Here is a 21,065-nt window from a genome sequence, read left to right as displayed (position 1 = left end):
ATAATCGGAATTTTTTCATCATTTTACTCAGAAAAATGTCACTATTTTACAAGAACAACAAAACAATTGGCAATATCGTGATAAGTCAGAATTTTACATGACAAATGTCACCATTTTGCATTAAAAAGTAATAATTTGACAAAAAAAGGTAACAATTTTACGAGAAAATATTGCAATATTACAGAAACAAGAAGAATATGAGAAATTGTTCCCAATTTCATAAAAAAAAATTGACAAATTGTGACATTTAAAAAAATATATATATTTTCTGTTTCTAATTGGTTTTTATTTCTCATTTTATACTTCAAGTTAATATAGTGTGTCTCTATATCTATTTTTATTTTATTTTATTGTTTTAATTAATTTTGGCCAAAGGGGGCACATTTCAATTTCTTACACACACTTGTTATTTCATATGTTAACCAGAAGGGGCACATTTCAATTTCTTACACACACTTGTTATTTCATGTTAACCAGAGGGGGCACATTTCATTTCTTACATATACTTGTTATTTGATATGTTGACGAGAGGGGGAGCATTTCAATTTCTTACACACACTTGTTTTTTCATATGTTGACAAGAGGGGGCCCATTAAAATTTCTTACACACACTTGTTATTACATATATTGGAGAGAGGGGGAGCACTTCAAATTTTTACACACACTTATTATTTAATATATTAACCAGAGGGGGCGCATTTCAATTCCTTACATATACTTGTTATTTGATATGTTGACGAGAGGGGGAGCATTTCAATTTCTTACACACACTTGTTTTTTCATATGTTGACAAGAGGGGGCCCATTAAAATTTCTTACACACACTTGTTATTACATATATTGGAGAGAGGGGGAGCACTTCAAATTTTTACACACACTTGTTATTTAATATATTAACCAGAGGGGGCGCATTTCAATTTCTTACATATACTTGTTATTTGATATGTTGACGAGAGGGGGAGCATTTCAATTTCTTACACACACTTGTTTTTTTATATGTTGACAAGAGGGGGCCCATTAAAATTTCTTACACACACTTGTTATTACATATATTGGAGAGAGGGGGAGCACTTCAAATTTTTACACACACTTGTTATTTAATATATTAACCAGAGGGGGCGCATTTCAATTTCTTACATATACTTGTTATTTGATATGTTGACGAGAGGGGGAGCATTTCAATTTCTTACACACACTTGTTTTTTCATATGTTGACAAGAGGGGGCCCATTAAAATTTCTTACACACACTTGTTATTACATATATTGGAGAGAGGGGGAGCACTTCAAATTTTTACACACACTTGTTATTTAATATATTAACCAGAGGGGGCGCATTTCAATTTCTTACATATACTTGTTGTTTCATTTGTTAACCACAGGGGGCACATTTAAATTTGTTACACACATTTGTTATTTCATATGTTGACAAGAGGGGGCGCATTAAAATTCCTTACACACACTTATAACATATGTTGGCTAGAGGGGCAGCACTTAAAATTTTTGCACACACTTGTTATTTCATATGTTTAACCAGAGGGGGCACATTTCAATCTCTTACACATCTTTGTTATTTCATATGTTAACCAGAGAGGGCACATTTCAGTTTCTAACATATACTTGTTATTTCATATGTTGACCAGAGGGGGGCACATTTCAATTTCTTACACACACTTGTTATTTCATATGTTGGCCAGAAGGGGAGCACTTCAAATTTTTACACACACTTGTTATTTATATGTTGACCAGAGGCGGCACATTTCAATTTCTTACACACACATGTTATTTCATATGTTGGCCAGAGGGGGAGCACTTTTAAAACCGACATGCAGTCAATTTGAAAAAGCCCTCCTTTTTGGGACCTATTTGATGCAATGTTTTTGGGACCATGATTTATGTCATCACTTGTTCACCTCCTCATTTGGAAGATACTTTACCTTGTTGATGTCTCAAGAAGGGTATAAATACAACAACACACACACACACACGCACGCACACACACACACACACACACACTTCCATCTACTAAGTTGTTCTTCCCGCGTCTTCCTTCTCCGCCACCAGCTGGAAGAGCGCGTTCTGAAGAAGATCCGGCGGAAAATCCGCAACAAGCGCTCGGCTCAGGAGAGCCGCAAAAAGAAGAGGGAATACGTGGACAGTCTGGAGGAACGGTAAGGAGCCTCGCCTCGCCGTAGAAACGTGCACCTTGACCCTTGAGAACATGATTGTGCTGGAGTGGACTTATGCTGTCTTTAAGTCGAGGTGGAGTGGTAATTGTTTTTTTTGGCGACGCTTCGTGGCCACGATGATTCATTACGTTAAGATCATTACAGAGTAAGCTGAATGATGCGGACCCGTTTGTTACTTATTTATCATTAACCCTAAATGAAAAAAAAAGCGCCAGAGCAACGAGAAGTGCTGTGCCTGGTCAGACTATGAAGAAAAGAAAATAAAACAAAACTGCTGAAACCCAGCAAAACATTCACTGAAAATTCAGAGCAGACAGCGTCCACAAATTAGTGCGTATTATAAACATAGGTAAAAAGGGGTATTTATTGATAAACGAACGAAAACGCCAGAGCAACGAGAAGGGCTGTGCCCGGTCAGACTATGAAGAAAAGAAAACAAAACAAAACTGCTGAAACCCAGCAAAACACTCACTGAAAATTCAGAGCAGACAGCGTCCACAAATTAGTGCGTATTACAAACATAGGTAAAAAGGGGTATTTATTGATAAACGAACAAAAACGCCAGAGCAACGAGAAGTGCTGTGCCCGGTCAGACTATGAATAAAATAAAACTAAACAAAACTGCTGAAACCCAGCAAAACACTCACTGAAAATTCAGAGCAGACAGCGTCCACAAATTAGTGCGTATTACAGACCTGGGTAAAAAGGGGTATTTATTGATGAACGAACAAAAACGCCAGAGCAACGAGAAGTGCTGTGCCCGGTCAGACTATGAAGAAAAGAAAACAAAAAAAAACTGCTGAAACCCAGCAAAACACTCACTGAAAATTCAGAGCAGACAGCGTCCACAAATTAGTGCGTATTATAAACATAGGTAAAAAGGGGTATTTATTGATAAACGAACGAAAACGCCAGAGCAACGAGAAGTACTGTGCCCGGTCAGACTATGAAAAAAAGAAAAGAAAACAAAACTGCTGAAACCCAGCAAAACACTCACTGAAAATTCAGAGCAGACAGCGTCCACAAATTAGTGTGTATTACAAACATAGGTAAAAAGGGGTATTTATTGATAAACGAACGAAAACGCCAGAGCAACGAGAAGTGCTGTGCCCGGTCAGACTATGAATAAAATAAAACAAAAAGAAACTGCTGAAACCCAGCAAAACACTCACTGAAAATTCAGAGCAGACAGCGTCCACAAATTAGTGCGCATTACAGACCTGGGTAAAAAGGGGGTATTTATTGATAAACGAACAAAAACGCCAGAGCAACGAGAAGTGCTGTGCCCGGTCAGACTATGAATAAAATAAAATAAAACAAAACTGCTGAAACCCAGCAAAACACTCACTGAAAATTCAGAGCAGACAGCGTCCACAAATTAGTGCGTATTACAGACCTGGGTAAAAAGGGGTATTTATTGATAAACGAACAAAAACGCCAGAGCAACGAGAAGTGCTGATCCCGGTCAGACTATGAAGAAAAGAAAAGAAAACAAAACTGCTGAAACCCAGCAAAGCACTCGTGAAATGTAGAGCAGACAGCGTCCACAAATTAGCACATATTACCAACCTGGGCAAATTGAGAAGCGGGGATCGAACCTGGAACTCTCAAGTTGCTGGCACGGCCACTCTACCAACCGAGCTACACCCAACAACTCGCACCAGTCCCTCCGTGGTCTTGACTGTGTTGACATGTTTAAGAAACATCGGAAAACTTCTCTCTTTAGTAAAGCTTTTAGTTAATGCACCTTCTAACGATCATTTTTAATCCACTTTGTATCCTTTTTAGGATGCTGTTGATATTGTTGTCTTACTTCACCTATGTTTTATACAGCGCTTTTGTCATTTTATCTGTGATAAGCACTTTATAAATAAAATGGACTTACTTACTTACTATTTTGCCCAGGTCTGCAATAGTCTTGATATCTTTCAAACCCTCACTGTATCGCCACTTCTTCTCCAGAATGTCCGCATGCAGCGCTCACAACCTGCAGCTGCAGAGAAAGATCCAGCAACTGGAGGAGACAAACAAGTAAGGACACCTAATTGGCAGGGCCATGACGCCATGAGAGCTCCCATGTCTACCAAAACTAACGTCAACATGACGGTCGTGTTTGATCCCAATGACTTTACATTTTTGTTGGATGTCTGGGGTTATCTTGCCAATGACAAGTCTTCTGTACAGTAAAAAGTAGAGATGTCCGATAAAATCGGACTGCCGATATTATCGGCCGATAAATGCTTTAAAATGTGATATCGGAAATAATCGGTATCGTTTTCGAAAAGTTAAATTTATGACTTTTTAAAAGGCCACTGTATGCGTAATATCTACGGATTTTCACACACACACATAAGTGAATGCAATGCATATTTGATCAACAGCCATACAGGTCACACTGAGGGTAGCCGTATAAACAACTTGAACACTGTTACAAATATGCGCCACACTGTGAACCCAAACCAAACAAAAATGACAAACACATTTCGCGAGAACATCCGCACCGTAACACAACAGAACAAATACCCAGAATCCCTTGCAGCACTTACTCTTCCGGGACGCTACAGTATACGCCCCCCCCGCTATCCCCAAAAACATTATTTATTTTCAAATTTATTAGCCAAACAAGAACGACAAACACATTTTGGGAGAACATCCGCACCGTAACACAACAGAACAAATACCCAAAACCCCTTGCAGCACTTACTCTTCCGGGACGCTACAGTATACGCCTCCCCACTCCTCCCAAAAACATAATTTATTTTCAAATTTATTAGCCAAACAAGAACGACGAACACATTTTGGGAGAACATCCGCACCGTAACACAACATAACAAATACCCAGAATCCCTTGCAGCACTTACTCTTCCGGGACGCTACAGTATACGCCCCCCCCGCTATCCCCCCAAAAATTATTTATTTTCAAATTTATTAGCCAAACAAGAACGACAAACACATTTTGGGAGAACACCCCGCACCGTAACACAACATAAACACAAAAGAACAAATACCCAGAACCCCTTGCAGCACTTACTCTTCCGGGACGCTACAGTATACGCCTCCCCACTCCTCCCAAAAACATAATTTATTTTCAAATTTATTAGCCAAACAAGAACGACGAACACATTTTGGGAGAACGTCTGCACCGTAACACAACAGAACAAATACCCAGAAACCCTTGCAGCACTTACTCTTCCGGGACGCTACAGTATACGCCCCCCCGCTATCACCAAAAACATTATTTATTTTCAAATTTATTAGCCAAACAAGAAGGGAGAACATCCGCACCGTAACACAACAGAACAAATACCCAGAACCCCTTGCAGCACTTACTCTTCCGGGACGCTACAGTATACACCTCCCTACTCCCCCCAAAAACATAATTTATTTTCAAATTAATTAGCCAAACAAGAACGACGAACACATTTTGGGAGAACATCTACACCGTAACACAACATAAACACAACACAACAAATACCCAGAACCCCTTGCAGCACTTACTCTTCCGGGACGCTACAATATACGCCTCCCTACTCCCCGCAAAAACATAATTTATTTTCAAATTTATTAGCCAAACAAGAACGACAAACACATTTTGGGAGAACATCCGCACCGTAACACAACAGAACAAATACCCAGAACCCCTTGCAGCACCTACTCTTCCGGGACGCTACAGCATACGCCTCCCCACTCCCCCCAAAAACATAATTTATTTTCAAATTTATTAGCCAAACAAGAACGACGAACACATTTTGGGAGAACATCCGCAGCGTAACACAACAGAACAAATACCCAGAATCCCTTGCAGCACTTACTCTTCCGGGACGCTACAGTATACGCCCCCCCGCTATCCCCAAAAACATTATTTATTTTCGAATGTATTAACCAAACAAGAACGACGAACACATTTTGGGAGAACATCCGTACCGTAACACAACATAACAAATACCCAGAATCCCTTGCAGCACTTACTCTTCCGGGACGCTACAGTATACGCCCCCCCCCCACTATCACCAAAAACATTATTTATTTTCAAATTTATTTGCCAAACAAGAACGACAAACACATTTTGGGAGAACATCCGCACCGTAACACAGCATAAACACAACAGAACAAATACCCAGAAACCCTTGCAGCACTAACTCTTCCGGAACGCTACAATATACACCCCTCCTCCCAAATTCCAAGCTGCTGTTTTGAGGCATGTTAAAAAAAATAATGCACTTTGTGACTTCAATAATAAATATGGCAGTGCCATGTTGGCACTTTTTTCCATAACTTGAGTTGATTTATTTTGGAAAACCTTGTTACATTGTTTAATGCATTCAGCGGGGCATCACGACAAAATTAGGCATAATAATGTGTTCATGCCACCACTGTATGTATCGGTATCGGTTGATATCGGAATCGGTAATTAAGAGTTGGACAATATCGGAATATCGGATATTGGCGAAAAAATCCATTATCGGACATTTCTAGTAAAAAGTCATCAAGAACAAAAAAAAAAAAATCAAACACGGGATGCATGTGGTTATCACATTTGCCAGATTATCATCGTCATTTATATCAATGTTTTTTTAGGGGTCCTTGAGGGTCAACAAAAAATATTTGTTTCTCAGCTGTGGGATTTATGGGCCAGTTGTAATACAAATTTACACCAGTTGAGGCAGTAATGACAATATCAAACACACAGAAGAAGTCTGCAGCTAAAGTGATCCGGAAGTATCTTAAGCGCAAAAAATATGACTGAAGTGGTTCATGTATTCATTATTCATTTTGTTTATTTCAGCGCAACATGATTGTATGAGTACATATTTTAAGTCAAAAGTTAAAGTACCAATGATTGTAACACACACACTAGGTGTGGCCGAATTATTCTCTGCATTTGACCCATTTACCTTGATCACCCGCTGGGAGGTGAGGGGAGCAGTGAGCAGCAGCAGTGGCCGCCGCCGGGAATAATTTTGGGTGATTTAACCCCCAATTCCAACTCTGAGTGCCAAGCAGGGAGGTAATGGCTCCCATTTTTATAGTCTTTGGTATGACTCGACAGGGGTTTGAACTCACAACCTGTATACATATAAACATATGTATGTATGTATGTGGCTTCGTAGTAAAAGAGTGCGGGTACTTTCCTGGCCCGCCTGCAGTCCAGACCTGTCTCCCATGGAAAATGTGTGGCGCATTATGAAGCGTAAAATACGACAACAAGACCCCGCCCGGTAGAGATGCGCGGATAGGCAATTATATCATCCGCAACAGCATCACCAAAGTCGTCATCCACCCGCCGTCCACCCAAACCAACATTTTATCACAACCGCAACCGCCACCCGCCCGTTGAAATACATCAGAGATCAGCCACCTTCACCACTCAAAGAGCTATTTAAACACGTGTCACAAAGCGAAGAAGACAATAGGAGACGCAAACATTCTCTAGAATGACTGCCGGCAGTCACCCAGTTAACAAGCGTTGGGGCGTGCTATGAAGCCATTGGCTATGTCGCCTTCTACAGCATGTACGACATGTTTGTCAGTCCAGCAACATGTGGTGTGTGGCTTCCGCAGACACACGCACACGACTGCAAGGCATACTGGGTGACACAGAGTACACTAATGGTTGTGATATAAACAATGTTAACACTTAGTAATATGCGCCACGCTGTGAAACCACACCAAACAAGAATTTTGGGAGAACATCCTCATAGTAACACAACATAAACGCAACACAAGAAATACCCAGAATCCTTTGCATCCGTGACACTTCCTGAATATATTTTACACCCCCGCGCCCTAACCCCGCCCACCTTACTGACGCACGGGGGGTTTGCTGCTAGCGGGGTGTATAAAATAGTCAGCAGTGTCACGGATGCAAAGGATTCTGGGTATTTGTTGTGTTACTGTGAGGATGTTCTCCCGAAATGTGTTTGTCATTCTTGTTTGGTGTGGCTTCACAGCGTGGCGCATATTACTAAGTGTGAAAATTGTTTATATCCCAACCATCAGTGTACTCTGTGTCACCCAGTATGCCTAACAGTCGTGTGCGTGTGTCTGCGGAAGCCACACACCACATGTTGCTGGACTGGCAAGTAGATTGAACATGTTGTAGAACAGGGGTGCCCACACTTTTTCTGCAGGCGAGCTACTTTTCAATTGACCAACTCGAGGGGATCTACCTCATTTATATATATATCATTTATATTTATTTATTAATGAAAGAGACATTTTTGTAAACAAGTTAAATGTGTTTAATGATAATACAAGCATGTGTAACACATATAGATGTCTTTCTTTCACAAAGACAAGAATATAAGTTGGTGTATTACCTGATTCTGATGACTTGCATTGATTGGAATCAGACAGTAATGATAACGCCCACATTTTCAAATGGAGGAGAAAAAAAGTTTTCCTTTCTGTACAATACCACATGAAAGTGGTTGGTTTTTGGCATCTAATTCATCCAGCTTCCATACACTTTACAAGAAAAACATTGCCGGCAAATTCCGTAGCTTGCTTGATTGACATTCACGGCACCCGAGGGTCTTGTGAGATGACGCTGGCTGCTGCCAGTTCATTATTATGAAAAAATGACAGAGAGGAAGGCGAGAAACACTTTTTATTTCAACAGACTTTCGCGCCGTCCCTTCCGTCAAAACTCTAAAGGCCGACTGCACATTTCCTATCTTCACATCACTTGTGCACGCCAGCTTTCTGAGGGATCGCTTGTGCACGCCAGTTTTCCGAGACTCTGTATTTAGTTAGCGCAGGCAGCATGAAGCAGGGCTTTTATTGTGAAGATAGGAAATGTGCAGTCGGCCTTTAGAGTTTTGACGGAAGGTACGGCGCGAGAGTCTGTTGAAATAAAAAGTGTTTCTCGCCTTCCTCTCGGTCATATTTTCATAATAATGATCTTGCAGCAGCCAGCGTCATCTCACAAGACCCTCCGGTACCGTGAATGTCATTTAAGTGACGTCTTGGTGAAGATTGATGATCACTAATTTTTAGGTCTATTTTTTTTAAAAGCCTGGCTCGAGATCGACTGACACACCCCCCGCGGTCGACTGGGAGCTCGCGATCGACGTAATGGGCACCCCTGTTGTAGAAGGTGTCAAAGGCTTCAGAGCACGCCCTAATAATTATCAACTGGGTGACTGCCGGCAGACATTTTTGAAAATGTTTACGTCTCCTATTGTTTTCTTCGCTTTGCGACACGGGTCTTAAATGACTCTTTGAATGGCAAGGGATACCGATCCCAGAACCATGTGTATCAAATATTTCCGAATGGTTCAACCGCCACCCGCCCGGATCTAATTAAAATCTATTTTTTCGTCATGTCACCCGCCCGACCCGCGGTTTGGATGAGACCTGTTGAACAACTGAAGCTCTACATAAAACAAAAATGGTAAAGAATTCCACTTTCAAAGCTTCAACAATTAGTTTCCTCAGTTCCCAAACGTTTATTGAGTGTTGTTAAAAGAAAAGGTGACGTAACTCAGTGGTGAACATGCCCTTTCCCAACTACTTTGGCACGTGTTGCAGCCATGAAATTCTAAGTTAATTATTATTTGCAAAAAAAATACAGTTTATGAGTTTGAACATCAAATATGTTGTCTTTGTAGCATATTCAACTGAATATGGGTTGAAAAGGATTTGCAAATCATTGTATTCTGTTTATATTTACATCTAACACCATTTCCCAACTCATATGGAAACGGGGTTTGTATTAAGGTGGGGGCCGCAAAATAATGTCTCACTGGTGTAGAAAGTTTAGAGACGTACGACTAAAGACGTGTTGGCGAAGACTCCAACTTTCCATGAGGTGTCATAGTGTTGTTTCTTTGCCCGCCAGTGCCTTGTTGGAACACCTGAGCCAGCTTCATACTATGCTCCCCACCAGCTCCCACAAACCCACACAGAGAGGAACCTGCCTCTTGGTGAGTGAGACAGCACTGATATGATTATTATTGGCAACATCTAAACCAGGGGTCACCAAGACGGTGCCCGCGGGCACCAGGTCGCCCATAAGGACCAGATGAGTCGCCCGCTGGCCTGTTCTAAAAATAGCTCAAATAGCAGCACTTACCAGTGAGCTGCCTCAATTTTTTAAATTGTATTTATTTACTAGCAAGCTGGTCTCGCTTTGCTGGACATTTTTAATTCTAAGAGAGACAAAACTCAAATAGAATTTGAAAATCCAAGAAAATATTTTAAAGACTTGGTCTTCACTTGTTCAAATAAATTTATTTAATTTTTTACTTTGCTTCTTATAACTTTCAGAAAGATAATTTCAGAGATAAAATACAATTTTAAAAATTATTTTAGGATTTTTAAACATGTATACCTTTTTACCTTTTAAATTCCTTCCTCTTCTTTCCTGACAATTTAAATCAATGTTCAAGTAAATTATTTTTTTTTTTGTAAAGAATAATAAATACATTTTAATTTAATTCTTCATTTTAGCTTCTATTTTTTCGAGGAAGAATATTTGTGAAAAATATTCCTTCAAACCTATTATGATTAAAATTCCCCAAAAATATTCTGGAAAATCTAAAAAAATCTGTAGAATCAAATTTAAATCTTATTTCAAAGTCTTTTGAATTTGTTTTAAAATTTTTGTTGTGGAAAATCTAGAAGAAATAATGATTTGTCTTTGTTAGAAATATAGCTTGGTCCAATTTGTTATATATTCTAACAAATTGCAGATTGGATTTTAACCTATTTAAAACATGTCATCAAAATTCTAAAAAATAATCTTAATCAGGAAAAATTACTAATGATGTTCCATTTTTTTTTTCAAAAAGATTCAAATTAGCTAGTTTTTCTCTTCTTTTTTTCGGTTGAATTAAGAATTTTAAAGAGTCGAAATTGAAGATAAACTATGTTTCAAAATTAAATTTTCTTTTTTTTTCAAACCGTTCAATTAAGTGTTTTTTTCATGATTTATTCTGTACAAAAAATCTTCCCTAAAAGGAAAAAAAATGTACGACAGAATGACAGACAGAAATACCCATTTTTTTATACATAAAAGATTTATTTATTAAAGGTAAATTGAGCAAATTGGCTATTTCTGGCACTTTATTTAAGTGTGTATCAAACTGGTAGCCCTTCCCATTAATCAGTACCCAAGAAGTAGCTCTTGCTTTCAAGTGAATTGTGAAGTGAATTATATTTATATAGCGCTTTTCTCTATATTTATATAGCGCTTTTCTCTAGTGACTCAAAGCACTTTACATAGTGAAACCCAATATCTAAGTTACATTTAAAGCAGTGTGGGTGGCACTGGGAGCAGGTGGGTAAAGTGTCTTGCCCAAGGACACAACGGCAGTGACTAGGATGGCGGAAGCGGGAATCGAACCTGCAACCCTCAAGTTGCTGGCATGGCCGCTCTACCAACCGAGCTATGCCGCCCCAAAAAGGTCGGTGACCCCTGACCCCTCTCACTATTATGTTAGATCCACTATGGACTGGACTCTCACACTATTATGTTAGATCCACTATGGACTGGACTCTCACACTATTATGTTAGATCCACTATGGACTGGACTCTCACACTATTATGTTAGATCCACTATGGACTGGACTCTCACTATTATGTTAGATCCACTATGGACTGGACTCTCACACTATTATGTTAGATCCACTATGGACTGGACTCTCACACTATTATGTTAGATCCACTATGGACTGGACTCTCACTATTATGTTAGATCCACTATGGACTGGACTCTCACACTATTATGTTAGATCCACTATGGACTGGACTCTCACTATTATGTTAGATCCACTATGGACTGGACTCTCACACTATTATGTTAGATCCACTATGGACTGGACTCTCACACTATTATGTTAGATCCACTATGGACTGGACTCTCACACTATTATGTTAGATCCACTATGGACTGGACTCTCACACTATTATGTTAGATCCACTATGGACTGGACTCTCACACTATTATCTTAGATCCACTATGGACTGGACTCTCACTATTATGTTAGATCCACTATGAACTGGACTCTCACACTATTATGTTAAATCCACTATGGACTGGACACTCACACTATTATGTTAGATCCACTATGGACTGGACTCTCACACTATTATGTTGGATCCACTATGGACTGGACTCTCACTATTATGTTAGATCCACTATGGACTGGACTCTCACACTATTATGTTAGATCCACTATGGACTGGACTCTCACACTATCATGTTAGATCCACTATGGACTGGACTCTCACACTATTATGTTGGATCCACTATGGACTGGACTCTCACACTATTATGTTAGATCCACTATGGACTGGTCTCTCACACTATTATGTTAGATCCACTATGGACCGGACTCTCATTATTGTTAGATCCACTGTGGACTGGACTCTCACTATTATGTTAGATCCACTATGGACTGGACTCTCACACTATTATGTTAGATCCACTATGGACTGGACTCTCACTATTATGTTAGATCCACTATGGACTGGTCTCTCACACTATTATTTTAGATCCACAATGGACTGGACTCTCACTACTATGTTAGATCCACTATGGACTGGACTCTCACTATTATGTTAGATCCACTATGGACTGGTCTCTCACACTATTATGTTAGATCCACTATGGACTGGACTCTCACTATTGTTAGATCCACTGTGGACTGGACTCTCACTATTATGTTAGATCCACTATGGACTGGACTCACACTATTATGTTAGATCCACTATGGACTGGACTCTCACTATTATGTTGGATCCACTATGGACTGGACTCTCACAGTATTATGTTAGATCCACTATGGTCTGGACTCTCACTATTATGTTAGATCCACTATGGACTGGACTCTCACTATCATGTTAGATCCACTATGGACTGGACTCTCACTATTATGTTAGATCCACTATGGACTGGACTCTCACTATTATGTTGGATCCACTATGGACTGGACTCTCACACTATTATGTAAGATCCACTATGGTCTGGACTCTCACTATTATGTTAGATCCCCTATGGACTGGACTCTCACACTATTATGTTAGATCCACTATGGACTGGACTCTCACTATTATCTAAATAATAAATGCTCTCGCCTGCGTTCCACTGTTGCTTCTAATCAAGGTAAATGTTTGATGGCACCAGAGACCAGATGTTGTTGCGTGGAAGGATCGTTAAGCCGGGCCGGATCATTGCCTTTGATCTCCTGCTGTTTATATTCCGTGCAGGTTCTGCTCCTCTCTTTCTCGCTCATCATTTCTTCAAACATGAAGCCCGATCCGTACAGCCGAGCCAGCCCAGGCGAGTACGCCGAGACCTCGGGTGAGTACATAAGCAGCACAAACAGGTCTAAAAATAACACCCGCTCTCGCCCCCTCAGTGCCGTCACGTTCCTTGCACTCGCTCGACCGGGCCGAGGCGGTGGCTTCCCCGCCTCCTCTCTCCTCGGTCTCAGGGACCCTCTGTGGTCTGATGGAGAGTCTTCTGAAGCACCATCCCTCCGCTGACGCTCACAGTCGGGCCGGCGACCGCTGATGTCGGCCAACTGCCCCAAGTGGAAAGACAAAGCAAAGGTCGAGAATGAGCTGCCTGATTGCTTTTCAGGGGCCTTTTGTCACTGCGGACACGGACTGGGGGCGCATCAAGCGGTTCTTGGAACCCACAAACACAGTCTGCCGCTTCCCAGAGGCCACATATGCAGATGTCTCCTGCGTCCTGGCGGTGAATCTGTATGATCCATGGAGAAGAACTCTTATCTATATCAGCTCTGCTCGAGATGATCTCCTGCTGGACCCAATATGGACTGGACTCTCACTATTATGTTAGATCCACTATGGACTGGACTCTCACTATTATGTTAGATCCACTATGGACTGGACTCTCAATATTATGTTAGATCCACTGTGGACTGGACTCTCACTATTATGTTAGATCCACTATGGACCGGACTCTCACACTATTATGTTAGATCAACTATGGACTGGACTCTCACTATTATGTTAAATCCACTATGGACTGGACTCTCAATATTATGTTAGATCCACTGTGGACTGGACTCTCACTATTATGTTAGATCCACTATGGACTGGACTCTCACACTATTATCTTAGATCCACTATGAACTGGACTCTCACTATTATGTTGGATCCACTATGGACTGGACTCTCACACTATTATCTTAGATCCACTATGAACTGGACTCTCACTATTATGTTGGATCCACAATGGACTGGACTCTCACATTATTATGTTAGATCCACTACGGACTGGACTCCCACACTATTATGTTAGATCCACTATGGACTGGACTCTCACTGTTATGTTAGATCCACTATGGACTGAACTCTCACACTATTATGATAGATCCACTGTGGACTGGACTCTCACTATTATGTTAGATCCACTATGGACTGGACTCTCACTATTATGTTAGATCAACTATGGACTGGATTGCACACTATTATGTTAGATCCACTATGGACTGGACTCTCACTATTATGTTAGATCCACTATGGACTGGACTCTCACACTATTATGTTAGATCCACTATGGACTGGACTCTCACTATTATGTTAGATACACTATGGACTGGACTCTCCCTATTATGTTAGATCCACTATGGACTGGACTCTCACTATTATATTAGATCCACTATGGACTGGACTCTCACTATTATGTTAGATTCACTATGGACTGGACTCTCACTATTATGTTAGATCCACTATGGACTGGACTCTCACACTATTATGTTAGATCCACTATGGACTGGACTCTCACTATTATGTTAGATCCACTATGGACTGGACTCTCACTATTATGTTGGATCCACTATGGACTGGACTCTCACTATTATGTTAGATCCACTATGGACTGGCCTCTCACTATTATGTTAGATCCACTATGGACTGGACTCTCACACTATTATGTTAGATCCACTATGGACTGGACTCTCACACTATTATGTTAGATCCACTATGGACTGGACTCTCACACTATTATGTTAGATCCACTATGGACTGGACTCTCACACTATTATGTTAGAACTACACTTTTTGGGGAATTTTGCCTATCGTTCACAATCATCATGAAAGACAAAAACATACATCTTTTATTTTATTTTTTTTAGGATTTTAAGAATGATAAAAAAAAAAACTTTCAAGATGAAACTAATAGGAGTCACCTTCGAAGTTTCTACAAAAAAAACCTTCAAAACCCTCCATCTGGTTTTGGGTTTTGAGTCTTTTGTGTTTCTTGTTTATTGTTTGACTCTTCCGATTCTTCGTTTGTGCACGTCCTTGTTTGTTGTTGTTGCCATGGTTTCTGATCCGTCCCACCTGCCTTCGTTAGCACACCTTGCTAATCATCAGGGACTCTATTTACCCTGCCTGTTTCATTTCCTCGTCCTCGTCTCCTCCAGTTTAGTACACGCAATCGGCGACTTCGTGGACTCCCTGCTCTGGTAAAACTCTGTTTTGGTACTCGCTAGCTTCCACGCTTAGCCCCTCGTGTTTTCTAGCTCATATGCTAGTTCTTTGTTTTTCCTGTCTTGCCTCCTGCAACTGTTTTGTTTGTTTCCCTAGCTCACATGCTAGTAGATCTTTGTTTGCCTTTTCTGCCTTAGCACCAGTGTTTCTGTTCCTAGCCTGTTTTAGTTTAAATAAATCTTTATTTCTTACCTGTAGGCTATGTCCGAGCCCGATCTGCATCTTGGAAGTCACAATGCCACACTACCGTCACACCATCAATGTAATAAATACACACTGCAAGTGTATGTATATTCCCAACATATTAAGCAACCAATCCCCCAAAATGAAAATTACGCTCTAGCGCCCCCCCAGGAAAAAATTACAGACAAAACTGCATGTAACTTCTGTTAGGAATGTCATAGCGACATGAAACAAAAACTCCTATGTAGGTCTGACTTAGACCCAATTTTCATACACTTACATCCTTCAGCAAAAATCTACAGGAAGTTGGCAAAAACCCCTTCAAAATAAAATTTTCACAAAAAATTCCATTTTTGCCTCTTTGCGCTGTAATTTGACCCCTTTAAAATGCTTCAAAAGTCACCAAACTTAGCGCACACATAAGGACTGGCGAATATTGCGATTTAATGAAAAAAAACAAAACCCCAAAACTCAAAATTGCGCTCTAGCGCTATTTTTGAATAAAACTGAAAAAACTGCTCCTAGGAAGAAAACACAGACAAAATTGCTTGTAACTTCCGGTAAGAATGTCGTAGAGACATGAAAAAAAAACCTCTATGTAGGTCTCGCTTAGACCTACATTTCATAGATTGACAACCCCCAACAAAAATCAACAGGAAGTTTGCAATCCCCCCTTCAAAACAAAAGTTTTGTAAAAACCGGTCACCTTTCTTCAAACATTATCTCCTGTGAGTGCGTTTGTTGTTTTGGCTTCAAACTCGCACAGGAGAGGGATTGAACCCTTCTGATTAAAAGTATAGAACAGAGTTTTGATAAGTTATCAGGTTTTGTTTTTACGCGCCTTCATAGAACCCCTGTGCAAAGTCTCCTAAAAAATTTCATTTTTGCCTCTTTGAGCTGTTATTTGACCCCCTTAAAATGCTTCAAAACTCACCAAACTTGACACACACATCAGGTCTGGCAAAAATTGCGATCTGATGAAAAAAACCTAACCTCAAAACTCAAAATTGCGCTCTACCGCCCCCCTAGGAATACAACACGGACAAACTGCTCCTAGGAAGAAAACACAGACAAATCTGCTTGTAACTTCCGGTAGGAATGTCAGAGAGACATGAAACAAAAAACACTATGTAGGTCTCACTTAGACCTACATTTTAATAATTAACATACTTTAGCAAAAATCAACAGGAAGTTTGATATTTTCACTTCAATACAGCCACTGCATTACTTTCACAATGCATTAGATTCTCAAAATAGTTGCTCCAAGGCGTCTTCTAACGCTTATCCGGCCGTGGGTCTCGGGGGCAGCAGCCAAAGGCGGACCCGACCAAATTTCACACACTCATCAGAACTGGCGAAAATTGCCATCTAATAAAAAAAAACAACCCAAAATTCAAAAATGCGCTCTAGCGCCCCCTAGAAAAAAAACAGACTGCTTGTAACTTCCGTTAGGAATGTTGTAGAGACATGAAACAAAAACCTCTATGTAGGTCTGACTTAGACCTACATTTCCCAATTTAAACTTCTATAGCAAAAATCAACAGGAAGTTGTCAGAACCCCCTTCAAAGCAAAATTTTCGCCAAAAATGCTATTTGTGCCTCTTTGAGCTGTAATTTGACCCCCTTAAAATGCTTCAAAACTCACAAAACTTGGCACACACATCAGGACTGGCAAAATTTGTGATATAATGAAAAAACCATACCCCAAAACTCACAATTGCGCTCTAGCGCAATTTTTGAATAAAACACAGAAAAAACTGCTCCTAGGAAGAAAACACAGACAAAACTGCTTGTAACTTCCCGTAGGAATGTCGGAAAGACATGAAACAAAAACCTCCATGTAGGTCTCACTTACACCTACATTTTAATGATCAACATCCTTCAGCAAAAATCAACAGGAAGTTGAAAATTCCATCCATCCATCCATCCATTTTCTACCGCTTAGTCCCTTTCGGGGTTGCGGGGGGCGCTGGTACCTATCTCAGCTACAATCGGGCGGAAGGCGGGGTACACCCTAGACAAGTCGCCACCTCATCGCAGAAGTTAAAAATTACCCCTTCAAAATAAAAGTTTTGTAAACACCCGTCACCTTTTTCAAACGTTATCTCCTCTGAGCGTGTTTGTCGTTTCAGCTTCAAACTCGCACAGAAGAGAGTTTGAACCGTTCTAATTAAAAGTATAGAACAGAGTTTTGATTACTGCTCCGGTTTGGATTTTAGGCGCCATCAAAAAAACCTGCGCAAATTTTCCTAAAAAATGTCATTTTTGCCTCTTTGAGCTGTAATTTGACCCCCTTAAAATGCTTCAAGGTGCAAGTTAAAGCACTACTATGCAAAGCGAAAGCCATTTATCAACAACATCCAGAAAAAACGATCTGTAATTTCACCCCCTTAAAATGCTTCAAAACTCACAAAACTTGGCACACACATCAGGACTGGCAAAATTTGCGATATAATGAAAAAACCATACCCCAAAACTCACAATTGCGCTCTAGCGCAATTTTTGAATAAAACACAGAAAAAACTGCTCCTAGGAAGAAAACACAGACAAAACTGCTTGTAACTTCCCGTAGGAATGTCGGAAAGACATGAAACAAAAACCTCCATGTAGGTCTCACTTAGACCTACATTTTAATGATCAACATCCTTCAGCAAAAATCAACAGGAAGTTGAAAATTCCATCCATCCATCCATCCATCCATTTTCTACCGCTTAGTCCCTTTCGGGGTTGCGGGGGGCGCTGGCGCCTATCTCAGCTACAATCGGGCGGAAGGCGGGGTACACCGTAGACAAGTCGCCACCTCATCGCAGAAGTTAAAAATTACCCCTTCAAAATAAAAGTTTTGTAAACACCCGTCACCTTTTTCAAACGTTATCTCCTCTGAGCGTGTTTGTCGTTTCAGCTTCAAACTCGCACAGAAGAGAGTTTGAACCGTTCTAATTAAAAGTATAGAACAGAGTTTTGATTACTGCTCCGGTTTGGATTTTAGGCGCCATCAAAAAAACCTGCGCAAATTTTCCTAAAAAATGTCATTTTTGCCTCTTTGAGCTGTAATTTGACCCCTTTAAAATGCTTCAAGGTGCAAGTTAAAGCACTACTATGCAAAGCGAAAGCCATTTATCAACAACATCCAGAAAAAACGATCTGTAATTTCACCCCCTTAAAATGCTTCAAAACTCACAAAACTTGGCACACACATCAGGACTGGCAAAATTTGCGATATAATGAAAAAACCATACCCCAAAACTCACAATTGCGCTCTAGCGCAATTTTTGAATAAAACACAGAAAAAACTGCTCCTAGGAAGAAAACACAGACAAAACTGCTTGTAACTTCCCGTAGGAATGTCGGAAAGACATGAAACAAAAACCTCCATGTAGGTCTCACTTAGACCTACATTTTAATGATCAACATCCTTCAGCAAAAATCAACAGGAAGTTGAAAATTCCATCCATCCATCCATCCATTTTCTACCGCTTAGTCCCTTTCGGGGTTGCGGGGGGCGCTGGCGCCTATCTCAGCTACAATCGGGCGGAAGGCGGGGTACACCCTAGACAAGTCGCCACCTCATCGCAGAAGTTAAAAATTACCCCTTCGAAATAAAAGTTTTGTAAACACCCGTCACCTTTTTCAAACGTTATCTCCTCTGAGCGTGTTTGTCGTTTCAGCTTCAAACTCGCACAGAAGAGAGTTTGAACCGTTCTAATTAAAAGCATAGAACAGAGTTTTGATTACTGCTCCGGTTTGGATTTTAGGCGCCATCAAAAAAACCTGCGCAAATTTTCCTAAAAAATGTCATTTTTGCCTCTTTGAGCTGTAATTTGACCCCCTTAAAATGCTTCAAGGTGCAAGTTAAAGCACTACTATGCAAAGCGAAAGCCATTTATCAACAACATCCAGAAAAAACGATCTGTAATTTCACCCCCTTAACATGCTTCAAAACTCACCAAATTTTACACACACATTAGGACTGGTGAAAATTGCCATCTAATAAAAAACCAAACCCCAAAAATCAAAAGTGCGCTCTAGCGCCCCCTAAGAAAAAACACAGACAAAACTGCTTGTAACTTCTGTTAGGAATGTCGTAGAGACATGAATAAAAAACTTCTGTGTAGGTCTGACTAAGACCAGGGCTCGAGTCTCGGCGGCAGCAGCCAAAGGCGGACCCGACCAACGCTGCTTGCAGCTTTAATTAATACTTATTTTTCCTTAACGTCAAATATTATTAAATCCGGTCCAAGGACTAAAAATAGACACTCGCCACTGGCTGTCATCCGGCATATTTGCATGAAAATGGTGTCTAATAACCAAACTCTGTGCTTTTTTTCAAATCAATTAGCTGTCAGCAGACATGACGTGTGTCCTGCATCTTGATGGCGCTAGCTGAACTTTCACATGACAATAATGTGACATTCTGCTTCCAGAGCTTCATATGGAAGTTCTGACGGAACATTAACTGCATGCACTCAAAATCAGGAGCAACTTTCTCACCGGGTGTCCTTGGGGCTGGAGGAAAAACACATGTACATAAGTATTGACAGCCTTCCATTTTTGCCCTCAAAATTCTACAAACAATACCCCGTTATGACAACCTGAAAAATTGCAAATGTATTAAAAAAAAACAAAAAAAACACATCTACATAAGTATTGGCAGCCTTCCATTTTTGTCCTCAAAATACAACAAACAATACCCCATTATGACAACGTGAAAAATGGCAAGTGTATTAAAAAAAAAAAAACACATGTACATAAGTAATGACAACCTTTCATTTTTGTCCTCAAAATTCTACAAACAATACCCCATTATGACAACGTGAAAAATGCCAAGTGTATTAAAAAAAACAAAAACATATGTACATAAGTATTGACAACCTTTCATTTTTGTCCTCAAAATTCTACAAACAAAACAATACCCCGTTATGACAACGTGAAAAATGGCAAATTTATTCAAAATAACAAAAAACACATGTACATAAGTATTGACAACCTTCCATTGTTGTCCTCAGAATTCTAAAAACAATACCCCCTTATGACAACGTGAAAAATTGCAAATGTATTACAAATAAAAAGAACACGTACATAAGTATTGACAGCCTTCCATTGTTGTCCTCAAAATTCTACAAAAAATATCCCATTATGACAACGTGAAAAATGGCAAATATATTAAAAAAAGAAAACATGTACATAAGTATTGACAGCCTTCCATTTTTGTCCGGAAAATTCTA

General features: G+C 40.1%; 1 protein-coding gene across 3 annotated transcripts in view; it reads left to right on the top strand.

Annotated features, from left to right (window-relative positions):
* LOC133568059 (cyclic AMP-responsive element-binding protein 3-like protein 3-A) overlaps positions 1-15,848 on the top strand; it is a 70,703-nt gene extending 54,855 nt beyond the window's left edge. For all 3 annotated transcript variants that reach the window (XM_061919766.1, XM_061919765.1, XM_061919764.1), the window contains 5 exons: positions 2,062-2,168; positions 4,149-4,217; positions 10,030-10,114; positions 13,402-13,495; positions 13,554-15,848. In XM_061919766.1, coding sequence (XP_061775750.1) covers positions 2,062-2,168; positions 4,149-4,217; positions 10,030-10,114; positions 13,402-13,495; positions 13,554-13,708 — 510 coding nt within the window. In that variant the 3' untranslated portion in view covers positions 13,709-15,848. The remainder of the gene's footprint in view (positions 1-2,061; positions 2,169-4,148; positions 4,218-10,029; positions 10,115-13,401; positions 13,496-13,553) is intronic.
* The last annotated feature ends 5,217 nt before the right edge of the window (positions 15,849-21,065 follow it).

The sequence above is a fragment of the Nerophis ophidion genome, linkage group LG14 (assembly GCF_033978795.1).
Source record: "Nerophis ophidion isolate RoL-2023_Sa linkage group LG14, RoL_Noph_v1.0, whole genome shotgun sequence".
Lineage (NCBI taxonomy): Eukaryota > Metazoa > Chordata > Actinopteri > Syngnathiformes > Syngnathidae > Nerophis > Nerophis ophidion.
Note: the sequence above shows the minus strand (reverse complement) of the source record. Positions and strands in the feature narration are given on the sequence as shown.